Raw genomic sequence first — 15,668 nt, 5'->3', positions numbered from 1 at the left:
CTGATGGCTCGGTGCGCGTGTCCTGCTGCGCCAGGCTGCCGCAGAGCCCGGCTCCCTGCTGCGGGCAGCTCGGCCAGCCGCCCGGCCAGGCCTCCCAGCCCTGCCCTGCTTCCCTCGGGAGCTGCGGCCCTGCTGAGGGCCCCCATCCCGGGGGAGCGAGGGGCAAGGGGGATGCAGCGAGCCCTTGGCCCTTCCCTCCCACGCCCCCAGGCAGCAGCCTCTGCCCACAGCTGCACGGGCTCTGTCTCACCCCCTAAATATAGCCGGAGCGTCAGGGCGAGCGGCGGGACAGGGGTGTTCCTGGCACTGGCCCTCCCGGGCGCCCTTCCACGCTCTTGTTCAGGGGCACCGGCGCTGGACATCGTCCGTGGGGCCTGGGGGACCCCGGCCCGTGCCCGGCCCCGCTGCCCGCAGGGGAGAGCATGCGCCTCCCAGCGAGACCCCGGCGGCCCTGCCCTCCCCGGGCCCTGCTCCCCCGCTGGGGCCGCGCACCCCACGCCAGCCCGCCCCACTGCCCCGGGCCTGGGGGGACGGGGCCAGCCCCTTGCCCTCCCCGGGCAGGAGGTGGCAGGGGGGAGCCCCGCGGAGCCCCCGGGGAGCGGCGCTGCTCGTGCGGGGGAGCGGGGCTCTGCCCAGGCCGAGGGCTCGGGGCTGGGTTGGGGTGGGACGGGCACGGCGGGGAGCTCTGCTGGGGGGGACGCTGTGCGGCTCGGCCCCCACTGCCCCAGCCGCCTCCCCGAGGGCTCCTGGGCCACCAGTCCCAGGGGTCAGCCGGACCCTGGGGGTCAGCCGGACCCTGGGGGTCAGTCGATCCCAGTGGGTCAGTTGATCTCAGTGGGTTAGCCAATCCCCAGTGGGTCAGCCGGTGCCCGTGGGTCAGTTGATCCCGGTGGGTCGTCAGCCGGTCCCAGTGGGTCAGTCGATCCCAGTGGGTCAGTCGATCCTGGTGGATCAGCTGGTCCCAGTGGGTCAGTCGATCCCAGTGGGTCAGTTGATCCCAGTGGGTCAGCCGGTGCCCGGGGGTCAGCCGATCCTGGTGGATCAGCCTATCCCAGTGGGTCAGCCGGTCCCCATGGGTCAGTTGATCCCAGTGGGTCAGCCGATCCTGGTGGATCAGCTGGTCCCAGTGGGTCAGTCGATCCCAGTGGATCAGCCAGTGCCTGGGGGTCAGCCGATCCTGGTGGGTCAGCCTATCCCGGTGGATCAGCCGGTCCCAGTGGGTCAGCCGGTGCCCATGGGTCCGTTGATCCCGGTGGGTCAGCCGGTGCCCGTGGGTCAGCTGGTGCCCATGGGTCAGCCCGTCCCGGTGGGTCAGCCGGTCCCAGTGGGTCAGCTGGTGCCCATGGGTCAGCCCGTCCCGGTGGGTCAGCCGGTCCCAGTGGGTCAGTTGATCCCCGTGGGTCTGTTGATCCCGGTGGGTCAGCCGGTGCCTGGGGGTCAGCCGGTCCCAGTGGGTCAGCTGGTGCCCATGGGTCAGCCCATCCCCATGGGTCAGCCGGTGCCCATGGGTCAGCCGGTGCCCGTGGGTCAGCCGGCGTGGGGCTGGGCGCCGGTGGGCCCCGCCGTGACTCAGTGTCACCCGACGCTGCCGACAGCTGCGGCGGCCCCGGCGGGGCGGGGGCGGCTAAAATTAGCGCCGTGCTCAGCGGGGCCGGGTCCGGGGCAGAGCGGGCACCGGGCGGCCGGGGCCGGAGTGGGAGCGGGAGCGGGGCCGTGGTGGGCAGAGCCGGGACGGGCCGGGACGGGACCGCGGCGATGAACTTCGCGGTGGGGCTGAAGCCGCTGCTGGCGGAGGCGCGGAGCATGGAGAGCCTGGAGAAGCAGCTCATCTGCCCCATCTGCCTGGAGATGTTCACCAAGCCCGTGGTCATCCTGCCCTGCCAGCACAACCTCTGCCGCAAGTGTGCCAACGACGTCTTCCAGGTGCGCCGGGACCGGGCCCCCGCCGGCGGGGGTGGGTGCGGGGTGTGGGGCTGGATCCGGCCCCAGAACGAACCGCGGGGACCCCTGGCCAGGCCGCGGCGGTGGGCGGGGGGGCCGTGGCCGTCTCCGTGTCGGTGGCCATGCCTGTGGCCGTGCCCGTGCCTGTGGCTGTGTCCACGGTGTCCGTGTCTGTGCCTGTGGCCGTGCCCGTGTCCATGCCCGTGTCCGTGCCTGTGGCCGTGTCTGTGGCCATGCCCGTGTCCGTGTCTGTGTCCATGTCCATGCCTGTGGCCATGCCCGTGTCTGTGTCCATGCCCATGTCCGTGTCCATGCCCGTGTCCGTGTCTGTGGCCGTGCCCGTGTCTGTGCCTGTGCCTGTATCCGTGTCCATGCCCGTGCCTGTGACCATGTCCATGGTCGTGTCTGTGTCTGTGTCTGTGGCCGTGCCTGTTTCCATGTCCGTGCCTGTGTCCATGTCTGTGTCTGTGCCCGTGCCCACGTCCGTGTCTTTGTCCGTGTCTGTCTGTGCCCATGTCCGTGCCCATGTCCGTGCCCATGTCCGTGCCCATGTCCGTGCCCATGTCCGTGCCCATGCCCGTGTCTGTGCCCGTGTCCATGTCCGTGTCCATGCCTGTGGCTGTGTCCATGGTGTCCGTGCCCGTGCCTGTGTCCGTGTCCATGTCCATGCCCGTGTCTGTGGCCATGCCCGTATCCGTGTCTGTGTCTGTGCCCGTGCCTGTGTCTGTGTCCATGCCCGTGTCGTGTCCATGCCTGTGTCTGTATCCGTGTCTGTGTCGGTGGCCGTGCCCGTTTCCATGTCCGTGCCCGTGCCCATGTCTATGTCCGTGCCTGTGTCTGTGTCCGTGCCCACATCCGTGTCTGTGCCCATGCCTGTTCCTGTGTCTGTGTCCATGCCCGTGCCCGTGCCCGTGCGGGGCACACAGCCGGGAGGGGCCGGGCCCCGCGGGGTCTCGCTCCCAGCAGCAGACCCCGGGGCGGAGGATGCGGGGGGGCTGCGGGGGGGCTGCGGGGGTGCCTTGGCCGTGACCCCCCACCCCCCCCCGCCCCAGGCCTCCAACCCGCTGTGGCAGTCGCGGGGCTCCAGCGCGGTGCCGTCGGGCGGCCGGTTCCGGTGCCCGTCCTGCCGCCACGAAGTGGTGCTGGACCGGCACGGCGTGTACGGGCTGCAGCGGAACCTGCTGGTGGAGAACATCATCGACATCTACAAGCAGGAGTCGGCCAGGTGCGAGGACCCCACGGGGGCACCGGGGACCCCACGGGGGCACCGGGGACCCCATGGGGCGGCGAGCCCGGGGGTGGAAGGAAGCCCGTGGGGCGGGGGGGGCTGGGGGCGGGAGCCCACCCGCAGCGTGGGGAGTCGAGGGACCCATGCATGGCCGGGGTCGTCCCTGGGGGGGGCCGGGGCCCACGGGTGGGCAGTGGTGGCCGGCCCCCCGCCCGCAGGCCCCTGCACGCCAAGGCCGAGCAGCACCTCATGTGCGAGGAGCACGAGGAGGAGCGGATCAACATCTACTGCCTGCGCTGCGAGGCGCCCACCTGCTCCCTCTGCAAGGTCTTCGGGGCGCACAAGGACTGCGAGGTCGCGCCGCTGCCCGCCGTCTACCAGCGCCAGAAGGTGGGTGGCCCTGGGGGGGCCGGCGAGGGGCCCGGGGGCTGCCTGCCCAGCCGGCCCTCGCGCCCGTCCCACCCTGTCCCATCCCACCCCGTCCCGTCCCAGAGCGAGCTCAGCGATGGCATCGCCATGCTGGTGGCGGGGAACGACCGCATCCAGGCCATCATCACCCAGATGGAGGAGATCTGCCGCACCATCGAGGTGGGGGCCGGGGCGGGGGGCGTCCCTGGGTGCCACGCGCAGCCCTGGGGCCGTGCCCGTGGTGGGGACACGGCAGGAGCGGGGCAGCCCCTAGGCTGAGAGCCCCGCGGTCCCGCAGGAGAACGGCCGGCGGCAGAAGCAGCACCTGGGGCTGCGCTTCGACTCGCTGTACAGCATCCTGGAGGAGCGGAAGAAGGAGCTGCTGCAGAGCATCGCGCGGGAGCAGGAGACCAAGGTGCAGCGCGTGCGGGGCCTCATCCGGCAGTACGGCGACCACCTGGAAGCCTCCTCCAAGCTGGTGGAGACGGCCATTCAGGCCATGGAGGAGCCCCAGATGGCCGTGTACCTGCAGGTCTGCGGGGGGTGTGGGGCGCCGGGACCCTCCAAGGGGGCTGGGGCTGCCCCCGGGCTGTGCTGGGGAATTGGGAGGGGGGCCAGGTCCCTCCAGGGGGGTCCGGGATTGCCCCAGGGCTGGGTGGTGGTGCCACGTGTCCCTGTGCCCTGCAGGGCTGGGGGGGCTGCGGTGGCTCCAAAGGATCTGGGGCTGCCCCTGGGACGTGCTGGGGTGGGGCTGTGGTGGGGGTGATGTCTGGCCCCGGGGGTCCCAGGTCCCATTGCTCCAGGGAGACGCTGACCCCCCCCCCCCCGCTTTCTTCCACAGCACTCCAAGGAGCTCCTGAAAAAGTGAGTGGGGCCGGTGGGCACAGGGCTGGGGGCACTGGGGGCAGGGGAGGGTGGGGGGCACAGGGTTGGGGGCACAGGAGGCAGGGTGGGGGGCACGGGGCTGGGGGCACTGGGGGCAGGGGCAGGGTGGGGGCACAGGGCTGGGGGCACTGGGGGCAGGGTGGGGGCACAGGGCTGGGGGCACTGGGGGATGGTGGGGGGCACGGGGCTGGGGGCACTGGGGGCAGGGTGGGGGCACGGGGCTGGGGGCACTGGGGGAGGGTGGGGGGCACGGGGCTGGGGGCACTGGGGGCAGGGTGGGGGCACGGGGCTGGGGGCACTGGGGGAGGGTGGGGGGCACGGGGCTGGGGGCACTGGGGGCAGGGGGGGCACAGGGTTGGGGGCACTGGGGGAGGGTGGGGGCACGGGGCTGGGGGCACAGGAGGCAGGGTGGGGGCACGGGGCTGGGGGCACTGGGGGAGGGTGGGGGCACAGGGCTGGGGGCACTGGGGGCAGGGGGGGGCACAGGGTTGGGGGCACAGGAGGCAGGGTGGGGGCACGGGGCTAGGGGCAGGGTGGGGGCACGGGGCTGGGGGCACTGGGGGCACTGGGGGAGGGTGGGGGCACGGGGCTGGGGGCACTGGGGGCACTGGGGGAGGGTGGGGGCACTGGGGGCACTGGGGGAGGGTGGGGGCACGGGGCTGGGGGCACTGGGGGCAGGGGCAGGGTGGGGGCACGGGGCTGGGGCACTGGGGGCAGGGGCAGGGTGGGGGGCACAGGGCTGCGGCACTGGGGGCAGGGTGGGGGGCACGGGGCTGGGGGCACTGGGGGCAGGGCAGGGTGGGGGGCACAGGGCTGGGGGCACTGGGGGCACCGGGGGCAGGGTGGGGGCACGGCTGTGGCTGACCCTGCCAGGCCATGGCTGGGGTTGGGGGCCCCGTGGGTCACTGGCAGCTGCCGGGGGTCTGCCTGCCCCGCAGGATCACGGACATGTCCAAGGTGTCCATGAGCAGCCGCCCAGAGCCCGGCTACGAGAACATGGACCACTTCTCCATCAACGTGGACTATGTGGCGGAGATGCTGAGAACCATCGAGTTCCAGACAGGTGCCAGCGCCGGGACAAGTGCCGCCATGCCCGGGGGGCACGGGGGACTGCCGGGGCACCCTCGGACAGGCAGAGCCCCCCCCACCTCGCGCCCGGCATGGGGATGCGTCCCCTCGTGCACGGGAAGGGGCGTGTGGCCCCAGGGAGCCTGCGGGTCACGCCGGCCCCGTGCCCCGTGCCCCGTCCTGCCCCGCGGGCTCCTGCGCTGGGCTGGTCGTGGCCCTCCTGGGCTGTGCCCAGGCTGCCCGTGGCGTGGGGAGGGGGGGCCCCCGCTGACCTCCGCCCCCGCCCCGCAGAGCCGCTGGGCGAGGATGAGACGGACGGACCCGGCGACGGCGGCGAGACTGCGGCAGACGAGGAGCGGCTGGACAGCCTGGAGGTGCCTGAAGCCGTGGAGGGTGAGGCCGTGCCGTGCCGTGCCGTGCCATGCCATGCCCTGCTGTGCCGTGCCATGCCGTGCCCTGCTGTGCCCTGCCATGCCCTGCCGTGCCCTGCCGTGCCCTGCCGTGCTGTGCCGTGCCGTGCCGTGCTGTGCCGTGCCATGCCATGCCGCACCCTGCTGTGCCATGCCGTGCTGTGTCATGCCGTGCTATGTCATGCCGTGTCATGCTGTGCTGTGCCATGCTGTGTCATGCCATGCCATGCTGTGCTGTGCCATGCCATGCTGTGCCGTGCCGTGCTGTGCCATGCTATGTTGTGCTATGCCATGCCGTGCTATGCTGTGCTGTGCTGTGCCGTGCTGTGCTGTGCCGTGCTATGCTGTGCCATGCCATGTTGTGCTATGCTGTGCTGTGCCATGCTGTGCCGTTCCATGCCATGCCGTGTCGTGCCATGCTATGCCGTGCCATGCCGTGCCACACTGTGCCGTGCCATGCTGTGCTGTGCCATGCCATGCCGTGCTGTGCCATGCCGTGCCATGCTGTGCCGTGCCGTGCTGTGCCATGCCGTGCTGTGCCATGCCATATCATGCCATGCCATGCTGTGTCATGCTATGCCATGCTGCGCTGTGCTGTGCAGTGCCTGCCGTGCTGTGCCATGCTGTGCCGTGCTGTGCCATGCCATGCCATGCTATGCCATGCTGTGCAGTGCCTGCCATGCTGTGCCATGCCGTGCCATGCCGTGTCGTGTTATGCCATGCCATACCATGCCATGCTGTGCTGTGCAGTGCCTGCCGTGCTGTGCCACGCCGTGCTGTGCCATGCCGCGCTGTGCCGTGTCGTGTTATGCCATGCCATGCCATACCATGCTGTGCTGTGCCGTGCAGTGCCTGGCTGCTGTGCTTGGCCCCGGGGCTGCGGGGGCAGCTGGGGGCAGTGGGGCGCAGGGGGCTGGGGCTGCCGTGTCCATGGCGGGGGGGGGGGGATGCGCTGTGCCATGCCGTGCCCAGCGCCGTGTCTGTGGCTGCGCCGTGGCCTGCACGCGGCTGCGCAGGTCCTGCAGCGTGCCGCGGTGTCCCTGTCTCCATCTTGTCGCCTGCTTTCCCTCTGCAGATGTGGGGCCGAGGCAGAAGCCGGTGAGCTCTTCCCACGGTGAGACCCTCACCGGGACCGCAGTGGGGGACGGGGACGGAGCCAGGCCATGGGGTGCTGTGGGGCAGCGGCGGCACTTCCCGGGGAGAGATGGGGCTGCGGGGGAGCGGGGGGGGTCACACCTCGGGGCCCCCAGGCCATCCCTGCCTGCAGGGGCGGGGGGTCCCGGGGTCCCCAGTGCGCAGCGCTGAGGCCCGTTTCCCGCGCAGGTCAGCACTGAGCCGGTGCCGTGGGGCAGCATCGGCGCCCGCCGGCTCAGCGCTGTCCCTGGCACCCCTTGGCGAGCTCCAGCCCTGCTGCTGTAGTTCCCCAAACGCGGGAGCTGCCCCTCGCTGACATTAAACCCTGCGTGAGGACGTTGCCTCCGGTGTGCTCTGTGGGCGTGGGGGCTGCCACATGGCTTCGCAGCGGCTCCATGGGGTCCGGCCCGGGCGCAGCCCCTGCCCCGCTGAGCTGGGCCCCGCCGCCCCAGTTATGCCCCCCAGGACCCCACGTGAGGGGCTGCGTTCCTGGGGACCCCCAGCACGGCTCGGCTCCGGCAGCCCAGGGCAGGATTGCGGCTTCGCACCTCGGAGCCTGTCAGTGGGGCTCTGCCCCAGTGCCTGCAGCCCCTGCTTGCGGGGGGAGGAACCGCATTGCCCCCCCCGAGCCCCACCAGCCCCTGTGCTGGGCTTGACGCCGTCTCGGCAGCACTGTCCCCGGGGTGCACCGAGCAAACAGCGCTGGGATGAGCTGGCTGAGTACGCAGCCGGGAGCGCCACGATCAGCGCCGGGTCGGGGCCCGTGCCCCCCGGCCCGCCAGCTGGGCCCCCCCCAGGAGAACCGTGGCCGCGCCGGCTGCGTCACCCCCCTTGTCCCCGCGCCACCGTGGCGTCACGGCTGATGCAGCAGATGATGCGTGTGGCGAGGGGCTCCTCGGGGGGCTGGGGCTGGGCAGGTCCCCTGGGGCTGGACCACCACGGGGGTGTCCCCCGCTGCCACCCCCCCCCCGCTCCTGCCGGGGCGCAGCAAGGGCTGGCTGCTGGGCCTGTCTGGGACCCCCAGAACCCCGCAGACCTGGGCACCCCACAGCAAGCCCGTGGCCCGCCAAGCTGAGCAGGGGCTGGGGCGCAGGATCCTGGAGGATGGGGGGGACGCAAAATGCCAGCGCATGGCAGGTCCTGGTGAAGCCGGGCTGGGCCCCAGGGGGGTGCCCGGGAGGCCGGGCGTGCCCAGGCAGCCAAGGAGACCCCCGTGCCTGGGCTGTGCTGGCAGGACCCTTCCCCAGCTGCAGGCGGGTTCATGGCCCCAGTCTGGGTCCCGGGGAGCAAAGAGGCAGGGACATCTGGCTGGGCAGGGGATGCGGTGGGGACAGGAGAAGCCGGGAGAGAGGAGACCCCCCCTCAGATGCCTCTTGGGGTGTGGGAGACCCCCCCGCCACCCAGGGCACAGGGACAGCGCAGGAGCTGGTGACACAAGCTGGGACAGAGGAAATTCCCATCGGATACCGGGAAAAACTCCTCCCAAGAGCGCAGCAAGCCTTAAAATGGGGCTGGAGAGTCCAGCGCAGCTCCAGCCGTCCCCAGCGTGGACACTGCCTGGGGCAGGGAGGTGGGCAAGAGGGAGCAGTGCTGGAGCGGAGCTCGCCGTGGGGCACGGTGTCGCACGTCCCCCCACGGGACGTGGCCTGGCACAGCTCCCTCTTCATGGCCGGCGCTGAACTCGCGCCCGCCGTCGAGGCGGGCTCCAGCTGCATGGCTGCCGGCGGCTCCGCAGCGCCGGGCAGGACTTTGCCTTTGTCCTTGTAAAGTCCCTGCTGGCCCCTTCCTCCAGCCTGGCTCGGTCCCACCGGTGGCAGCTCTGCCCGCAAGCAGAGTGACTGGTCTCTACGGGTTTGGCGTCACCCGCCAAGCCGAGCGAGGGCCCCTCGCACGGTGCCCTGTGGCTCCCCGAGCCACTTGCCCACCCATGTCCACCTGCCAGACCCCATGTCCCGGCCCAGGGATGGGCTGAGGGACGTCGCTGCTCTCCTGTATCCCCAAGCTGTTGGTGGCAGAGGCAACGCGGCTGCGCTGGGGGATTGACCCCACGGCCCAGCCTGGCTGCTCCCGGTCACCGTCTGCTCCTTCACGTGCCAGAAATGTGCCCCGGGAGGGCTCGCGGCGCTCCTGGGGACTGAGGTGAGGCTGGATGCGCTCTCCATCCCTGCACCGGCCGTTTGGGGATGCCGCATTGGCCTTTCTCCACCCCTCAGGGATGTCCCCCTGCCCCATCACCTTCCAGCAATGACAGAGGGGGGGGTCTCACAAGGACCTCAGCAGCCCCTCAGCACCCTTGGGTGCCACGCTGGGTGTTGAGGTGCTCCAGGAGAGCCCCAGCTCGGTTTTCCTCTATTTCGGGTAGTTTTCTTCCTTGATCCCCGGCTCCAAGTGCTTGTCACCCATCCCTGCCCTCCCCACCCCGAGCCTGTCCCTTGGGCAGCCCCCAGCTGCCCGGGGTGGGGTGGGCGCGCTCCTTCACCTTGCACGCCCAACCCCGGCTGGTCGCTGGCTGCCTGGCACCCTCCCTGCGCACCCAGGCAAGGTTTGACAATTCCTCCTTAGGTGCCTGTCCCACGCTGTGTGCTCACGCCCCCCCCCCCCGCTCCCCGTGCTGGCTCTCCACCATGGCTTCCCAGCCTCTCCACACCAACTCCCTGGTACCTCCACGTCTCCCCCGGTCCCAGCAGGCAGCGACGTTGTGCATCCCTGCGGGCACCGACCGGGGAGGGAGGCAGGGAGCCCTCCCCTCCCTGCCGCATGGGAGATGGTGGCTGCAGAGCCTCGGCCACGTCAGGGCTCCCCGGTGCGAGGAGGCTGTGGCCTCTGGCGTCCAGGGAAGGGCTGCGGCAAAGCAGAGGGACGGGTGCATCCGCCGGCTGAGGAGAAGCTGGGACTGCTCAGCCTGGGGCAGAGGGCTCGGGGTTGCAGCCACAAGCATGTGCGCCTGATGGGAGGGAAGGAAGATGGAGCCGGGCTCTTCCCAGTGCTGTCCAGTGACAGGACCAGGGGCAACGAGCACAAACTGGACCACAGGAGATTCCACTGAAACTTTTTTCTAGAGGTCCCCCCCCTCCAAAAAACAAAACCAAACCCTTTTCTTCCGGTGAGGCTGATGAGTTTGCCTGGCACAGGCTGCCCAAGCTGTGGCCCCTCCGGCTGTGATGTTACCCACAGGCTGACGGGGGTGGGGGGGGCAAAAGGCCCCTGGAGCTGCCGCAGCCCCGCTTGGGCAGGCTCGGAGCCGCACACTGTCCAGCTCCGTGTCCAGCTCCGTGTCCAGCTCCGTGTCCAGCTCCGTGTCCAGCCTGCTTCTGAATGGCTCCAAGGAGGGAGAGGCTCTGGGGAACTTGTTCCAGTACAGTCTCTTGCCAGGGCAGCCTTCCAGTTCCAGGTTTCTCACGTCCAGATGGAATTCCCTCCTTCAAAGCCCAGATGGACACGACCTTGAGCAACCGGCTCCGGCTGGCCCTGCCCTGAGCAGGGGGTTGGAGTGGGAGGGCTCCCGAGGCCCCTTCCATCCGCAGCCATCCTGTGAGCGCTCCTCAGCTTGTCCTCCTGGCTTCCCTCAGCTCCCTCGTCCTTCAGAGCTGCCTCCTGCCCGGCCCCACCTACCAGGTCACGGAAATGGGCTCGCTTGAGCTCCAGGGGCTGCACCCTGCGCTCCTGCCTGCCCCGGCTGCTGACCTCCAGCGCCGCCACCGCATCCCCGAGCACGCTCCGGAAACCTGCGCTGCTCCAGTCCTGCCGAGCTGCCCTTCTGGCAGGCATCAGGGAGGTTGTCACCGCGTCATGGAGTGCGTTGGGTGGGGAGGGACCTTTAAAGGTCACCTAGGCCACCCCCCCCATGAGCAGGGACATCTTCAACCAGCTGAGGCTGAAGGCCCTTGTGAGCTCTTGGGCCACCCGTGAGGAGGCTGAACCCCCCCCCCGGCTGGCTCAGGAAGGCTTCAGCCGCGTCCTCCTCTTGTTCGGGGGTCTGAAACATGCCCCACCGCAGTGTCCCCTGCCCAGTGCTCCGGTCCTGACCCGCCAGCGCTCAGCAGCACCGCGGGTCCCGCAGAGGAGCCCCCACCCCCCGTGCTCCTGCACGGGGCAGCCGTGCCCCTCCCGAAGGGCTGGCACCTGCCCCCCAGCCCCCCAAGCCAGCCCACCCTGCCGCAGTGCCGACAGCAGCTCCGGGGGTTGCCACACGCACAGCTCTGGTTCCCCCCACTCGTGTCCCCCACCTGTGGGTGCAGCACCGCCCGGCCCTGCTCGCTGCTGGCAGGGCACCCCCTGCTCCCACCGCCCCGTGCCCAACGCTTCCCACCACACCCCCGGCTGCCTCGCCCCACGGAGACCATGGTACGGCCCCCCCCAGGGACACAGGCAGCCCCATCCCCAGGCCCGGTGCGCTCAGTGCTGCCCGGTGTGCTTGGTGCTGCCCAGTGTGCTCAGTGCTGCCCGCTGTGCTCGGTGCTGCCCGGTGCGCTCGGTGCTGCCCGGTGCGCTCAGTGCTGCCCGCTGTGCCCGGTGCTGCCCGGTGCGCTCGGTGCTGCCCGGTGCGCTCGGTGCTGCCCGCTGTGCTCGGTGCTGCCCGGTGCGCTCGGTGCTGCCCGGTGCTGCCCGGTGCGCTCAGTGCTGCCCGGTGCGCTCGGTGCTGCCCACTGTGCTCGGTGCTGCCCGGTGTGCCCGGTGCTGCCCACTGTGCTCGGTGCTGCCCGGTGCGCTCGGTGCTGCCCGGTGTGCTTGGTGCTGCCTGCTGCACTCGGTGCTGCCCGCTGTGCTCGGTGCTGCCCGCTGTGCCCGGTGCTGCCCGGTGTGCCCGGTGCTGCCCAGTGTGCTCGGTGCTGCCCGGTGTGCCCAGTGCTGCCCGCTGTGCTCGGTGCTGCCCGCTGTGCTCAGTGCTGCCCGGTGTGCCCGGTGCTGCCCGGTGTGCTCGGTGCTGCCCGGTGTGCCCGGTGCTGCCCGGTGCGCTCGGTGCTGCCCGCCCAGCTGCTCCCGCACGGCCCCATCCCAGCTCTGCTCAGCCCGTCCCCGGTGACCCCGTCCCCCATTCCTGGTGAGCCCGTCCCCCCGTTGCCAGTGACCCCGTCCCCCCATTCCCGATGAGCCCGTTGCCGGTGAGCCCGTCCCCCTGTTCCTGATGTGCCTGTTCCTGGTGAGCCCATCCCCCCGTTCCCAGTGACGCCATCCCCCTGTTCCCAGTGGCCCAATCCCCCTGTTCCCAAGTGACCCCATCCCCCCATTCCCGATGAGCCCGTTCCCGGTGAGCCCGTTCCCGTTGGCCCCAATCCTCTGTTCCCGGTGAGCCCATTCCCGGTGGCCCTGTCCCCCCGTTCCCAGTGAGCCCGTCCCCCCTTCCCGGTGGCCCCATCCCCCCATTCCCAGTGAGCCTGTTCCCGGTGAGCCCATCCCCCCGTTCCCGGTGAGCCTGTCCCCCCATTCCTGGTGAGCCCATTCCCGGTGAGTCTTTCCCCCGTTCCCGGTGGCCCTGTCCCCCCGTTCCCAGTGAGCCCATCCGCCCGTTCCCGGTGAGCCCGTCCCCCCATTCCTGGTGAGCCCATTCCCGGTGAGCCTTTCCCCCGTTCCCGGTGAGCCCGTTCCCGTTGGCCCCATCCCTCCGTTCCCGGTGACCCCGTTCCCAGTGGCCCTGTCCCCCTGTTCCCAGTGAGCCTGTTCCCGGTGAGCCCATCCCCCTGCTCCCGGTGAGCCCGTCCCCCCATTCCTGGTGAGCCCATTCCTGGTGAGCCTGTCCCCCGTTGCCGGTGGCCCCGTCCCCCCGTTCCTGGTGAGCCCATTCCCGGTGAGCCTGTCCCCCGTTCCCAGTGGCCCCGTCCCCCCGTTCCCGGTGAGCCCGTCCCCCCATTCCTGGTGAGCCCATTCCCGGTGAGCCTTTCCCCCGTTCCCGGTGGCCCTGTTCCCGTTGGCCCCATCCCTCCGTTCCCGGTGAGCCCGTTCCCGGTGAGCCCGTTCCCGTGCAGCCCCGGCCGCCCCCCCAGCCCCGTACTCGCTCACACCTCGGGTTTCCACCACGTTTTATTACAAAATGGGTGCGGGCCCGTCCCGGGGCCGTGCCGGGGCCGGTACCCGCGCCCGCTTGCCCCGGCGCCGAGGATGAGGCGGGTGCAGCCTGCCGCCGGGGCCGCCGCCGGGGCCGGTGCCGGGGCCGCTGGGTTTGCCGGTGCAGCGCCGAGCCCCCCGGGTGGCGGAGGCCGGACCTCGGCGGGGCCCCGGGGGTCCCGGGACGGCGCTCAGCGTCCCACGGCGTCGAGGATGAGCCGGTTGCTGTCGGCGCGGGCGCGCTGGCTCTGGGCGCGGGCGAGCAGCAGCAGGTGCCGCAGGAGGTGGAAGGTGAGGTCGATGGAGAGCGGCGGCTCCTCCCGCCGCGCCCGCCACGGCTCCGGGGGCGGCGGCACCAGCGGCGGCCAGAGCGGGCGGCCCCGCTCCTGGGCCCCGGCCGCCGGGACGGAGCCGTCGGGGCGTGCGGGGCGGGCGGCGTCGGGCTGCGGGCGGGCGAGCAGCAGCAGGAGGGTGAGCAGCGCCCGCCGCATCCTCGGCTGCGTCCGCACCTGCGGGGGCCGGGGGCTCAGCGCCACGGCCAGAGCCCGGGGCGGCTCCCGGGGCCGGGGCGCCCGGGGGGATCGCGTGCCCGAACCGGGCACCGGGCACCGGCCGAGGGCACCGGGCACCGGGCACCGAACGCGGGCACCGGGCACCGAGCGCGGGCACCGGGCACCGGGCACCACCGGGCACCGGGCACCACCACCCCCCCCCGCCCCGTGGGGCCGTCCCGGCGGCGGTGCCCCCTCCCCGGTCCCCCCGCCCCGGCGCCGCCCCCGCCCCGGCCCCACGCCCCGGCCCGTACCGGTGCGCTGTCCCCTGTCCCCTGCCGCTGCGGAGCCGTGGAGCGGAGCGCGATCCGTCCCGCGGGAGCTGAGCCGGCGGCGCGGCCGGTGGTTATATAGGGACCGGGAGCCCGGGCTGACGTCAGCGCCGGGCCAGCACCGACCGGCGGGGGGGCGGGGGCGGGAGGGGCACCGGGACGGCGGCGGGGAGCGGGGAGCCCGGCAGCGGGAGCGAGCGCCGGGGCGGCGGGGCAGTGGGGCAGTGGGGCTGCGGGGCAGTGGGGCAGCAGGGCAGTGGGGATGCGGGGCTGTGGGGATGCGGGGCTGTGGGGATGCGGGGCAGTGGGGATGCGGGGCTGCGGGGCAGTGGGGCTGCAGAGCAGTGGGGATGCGGGGCTGCGGGGCAGTGGGGATGCGGGGCAGTGGGGATGCGGGGCTGCGGGGCAGTGGGGCTGCAGAGCAGTGGGGATGCGGGGCTGCGGGGCTGTGGGGATGCGGGGCTGTGGGGATGCGGGGCAGTGGGGATGCGGGGCTGCGGGGCAGTGGGGATGCGGGGCAGTGGGGATGCGGGGCTGCGGGGCAGTGGGGCTGCAGGGCAGTGGGGCTGCAGAACAGTGGGGATGCGGGGCTGCGGGGCAGTGGGGATGCGGGGCAGTGGGGATGCGGGGCTGCAGAGCAGTGGGGCTGCAGGGCAGTGGGGCTGCAGAACAGTGGGGCTGCGGGGCTGTGGGGCTGCGGGGCAGTGGGGCTGCGGGGCAGTGGGGCTGCAGAGCAGTGGGGCAGCGGGGCAGTGGGGCTGCGGGGCAGTGGGGCTGCAGAGCAGTGGGGCTGCGGGGCAGTGGGGCAGCGGGGCTGCAGGATGGCGGGGCAGCGGGGCGGGCCCCGCTCTCCCCGGTCTCGGGGGCCGCCACCCCCGTCCCGTTCCGGCGCCCACCCGGGGCCCTGGGCCGGCAGCACCCACTGGCACGTGCTGCCTCCCGCCCCCCGCCGGCCCCCCCCGAACCCCCCGGCTCGCCCCGCTCCGCCCCCGCCGGCCCCGGCCCCCGGTCCCCGCCGCCGCTGTCCGCGGTGCTGAAGCGCCGGGACCCGCCGGGAGGGCGCGGCCCGGGGCAGGGGGACACGGGTGGGGCGGGCAGGGCCCCGGCGCCGGACCGAGCCCCGTGTGCCGGTGAGCTGCGCCGGGCTGACCCGGGCTCCTCAGCGCGGGACCCTCCGGGGGTCCGGGCCCAGCGGCCGCGTCGAGCCGCGACGTCCTGGGCCGGCAGCGGGTGCGGCGGCGGGGCTGTTTTTGGGCGATGGGGGACACGCGCCCCGGCCAGCAGCACCCACGGGTGGGGCACGCACGACTTGGCTGCGGCGGGGTCTGGAGGCACCGTGCCCCGGGCAGAGCCGGCGGTGCCGAGGTCAAACCGCCACGTGTGCCGGGGCCGGGTGCCGCAGACAGCCCTGAGCAGCAGCGAGGCACCACCGGCCAAATTCCGTGACTCATAGAGCGAAGGCACCGGAGCCGACAGCGTTGTGCTGCATGCAGGATGTTCCAGCCCGGGGCACCGGCCGCCGCTGCCAAAAGGTGAGGTAGCTGCCGGTGCGCCACGCCGCTGCCTGCAGACCCCCCCGGCAGCGCCGCGGCCCTGCCTGCCGGCGGAGGGGAACCGAGCTGACCCCCAGCACCGACGCTGGCGCAGGTGCCAAGGTGGGCCCGGAGCGGGGTCTTTCCACGGTGCCGGCATTAGGCAGACCCTGGGGACAGGGGCGCAGCCCGGCCCC

At 72.5% G+C, this 15,668-nt stretch overlaps 2 protein-coding genes across 2 annotated transcripts; one reads left to right on the top strand and one right to left on the bottom strand.

The window, feature by feature from the left end:
* The first annotated feature begins 1,755 nt into the window (after nucleotides 1–1,755).
* Nucleotides 1,756–7,274, top strand: TRIM54 (tripartite motif containing 54). The gene is made up of 10 exons (XM_075707768.1): nucleotides 1,756–1,923; nucleotides 2,994–3,166; nucleotides 3,388–3,559; nucleotides 3,662–3,757; nucleotides 3,876–4,109; nucleotides 4,419–4,441; nucleotides 5,401–5,525; nucleotides 5,822–5,923; nucleotides 7,016–7,054; nucleotides 7,264–7,274. Exons 1-10 carry the CDS (start codon nucleotides 1,756–1,758, stop codon nucleotides 7,272–7,274), a joined length of 1,143 nt encoding a protein of 380 aa, XP_075563883.1.
* A 6,033-nt stretch (nucleotides 7,275–13,307) lies between these two features.
* UCN (urocortin) lies at nucleotides 13,308–13,607 on the bottom strand. Its single transcript, XM_075706628.1, has one exon. It carries the CDS (start codon nucleotides 13,605–13,607, stop codon nucleotides 13,308–13,310), a length of 300 nt encoding a protein of 99 aa, XP_075562743.1.
* Nucleotides 13,608–15,668: the final 2,061 nt, after the last annotated feature.

Source organism: Pelecanus crispus, chromosome 3 (assembly GCF_030463565.1).
Source record: "Pelecanus crispus isolate bPelCri1 chromosome 3, bPelCri1.pri, whole genome shotgun sequence".
In the NCBI taxonomy this organism is placed as follows: domain Eukaryota; kingdom Metazoa; phylum Chordata; class Aves; order Pelecaniformes; family Pelecanidae; genus Pelecanus; species Pelecanus crispus.
The sequence above is the reverse complement of the archived record's forward strand: the minus strand, read 5'-3'. Positions and strand labels throughout refer to the sequence as shown.

Coding starts and splice junctions, on each gene's coding strand:
- UCN (XM_075706628.1), bottom strand. CDS start 13,607: ATGCGGCGGGCGCTGCTCACCCTCCTGCTGCTGCTCGCCCGCCCGCAG.
- TRIM54 (XM_075707768.1), top strand. CDS start 1,756: ATGAACTTCGCGGTGGGGCTGAAGCCGCTGCTGGCGGAGGCGCGGAGC. Junction 3,560..3,661: donor CCGTCTACCAGCGCCAGAAG/GTGGGTGGCCCT, acceptor GTCCCGTCCCAG/AGCGAGCTCAGCGATGGCAT. Junction 4,442..5,400: donor TCCAAGGAGCTCCTGAAAAA/GTGAGTGGGGCC, acceptor CCTGCCCCGCAG/GATCACGGACATGTCCAAGG.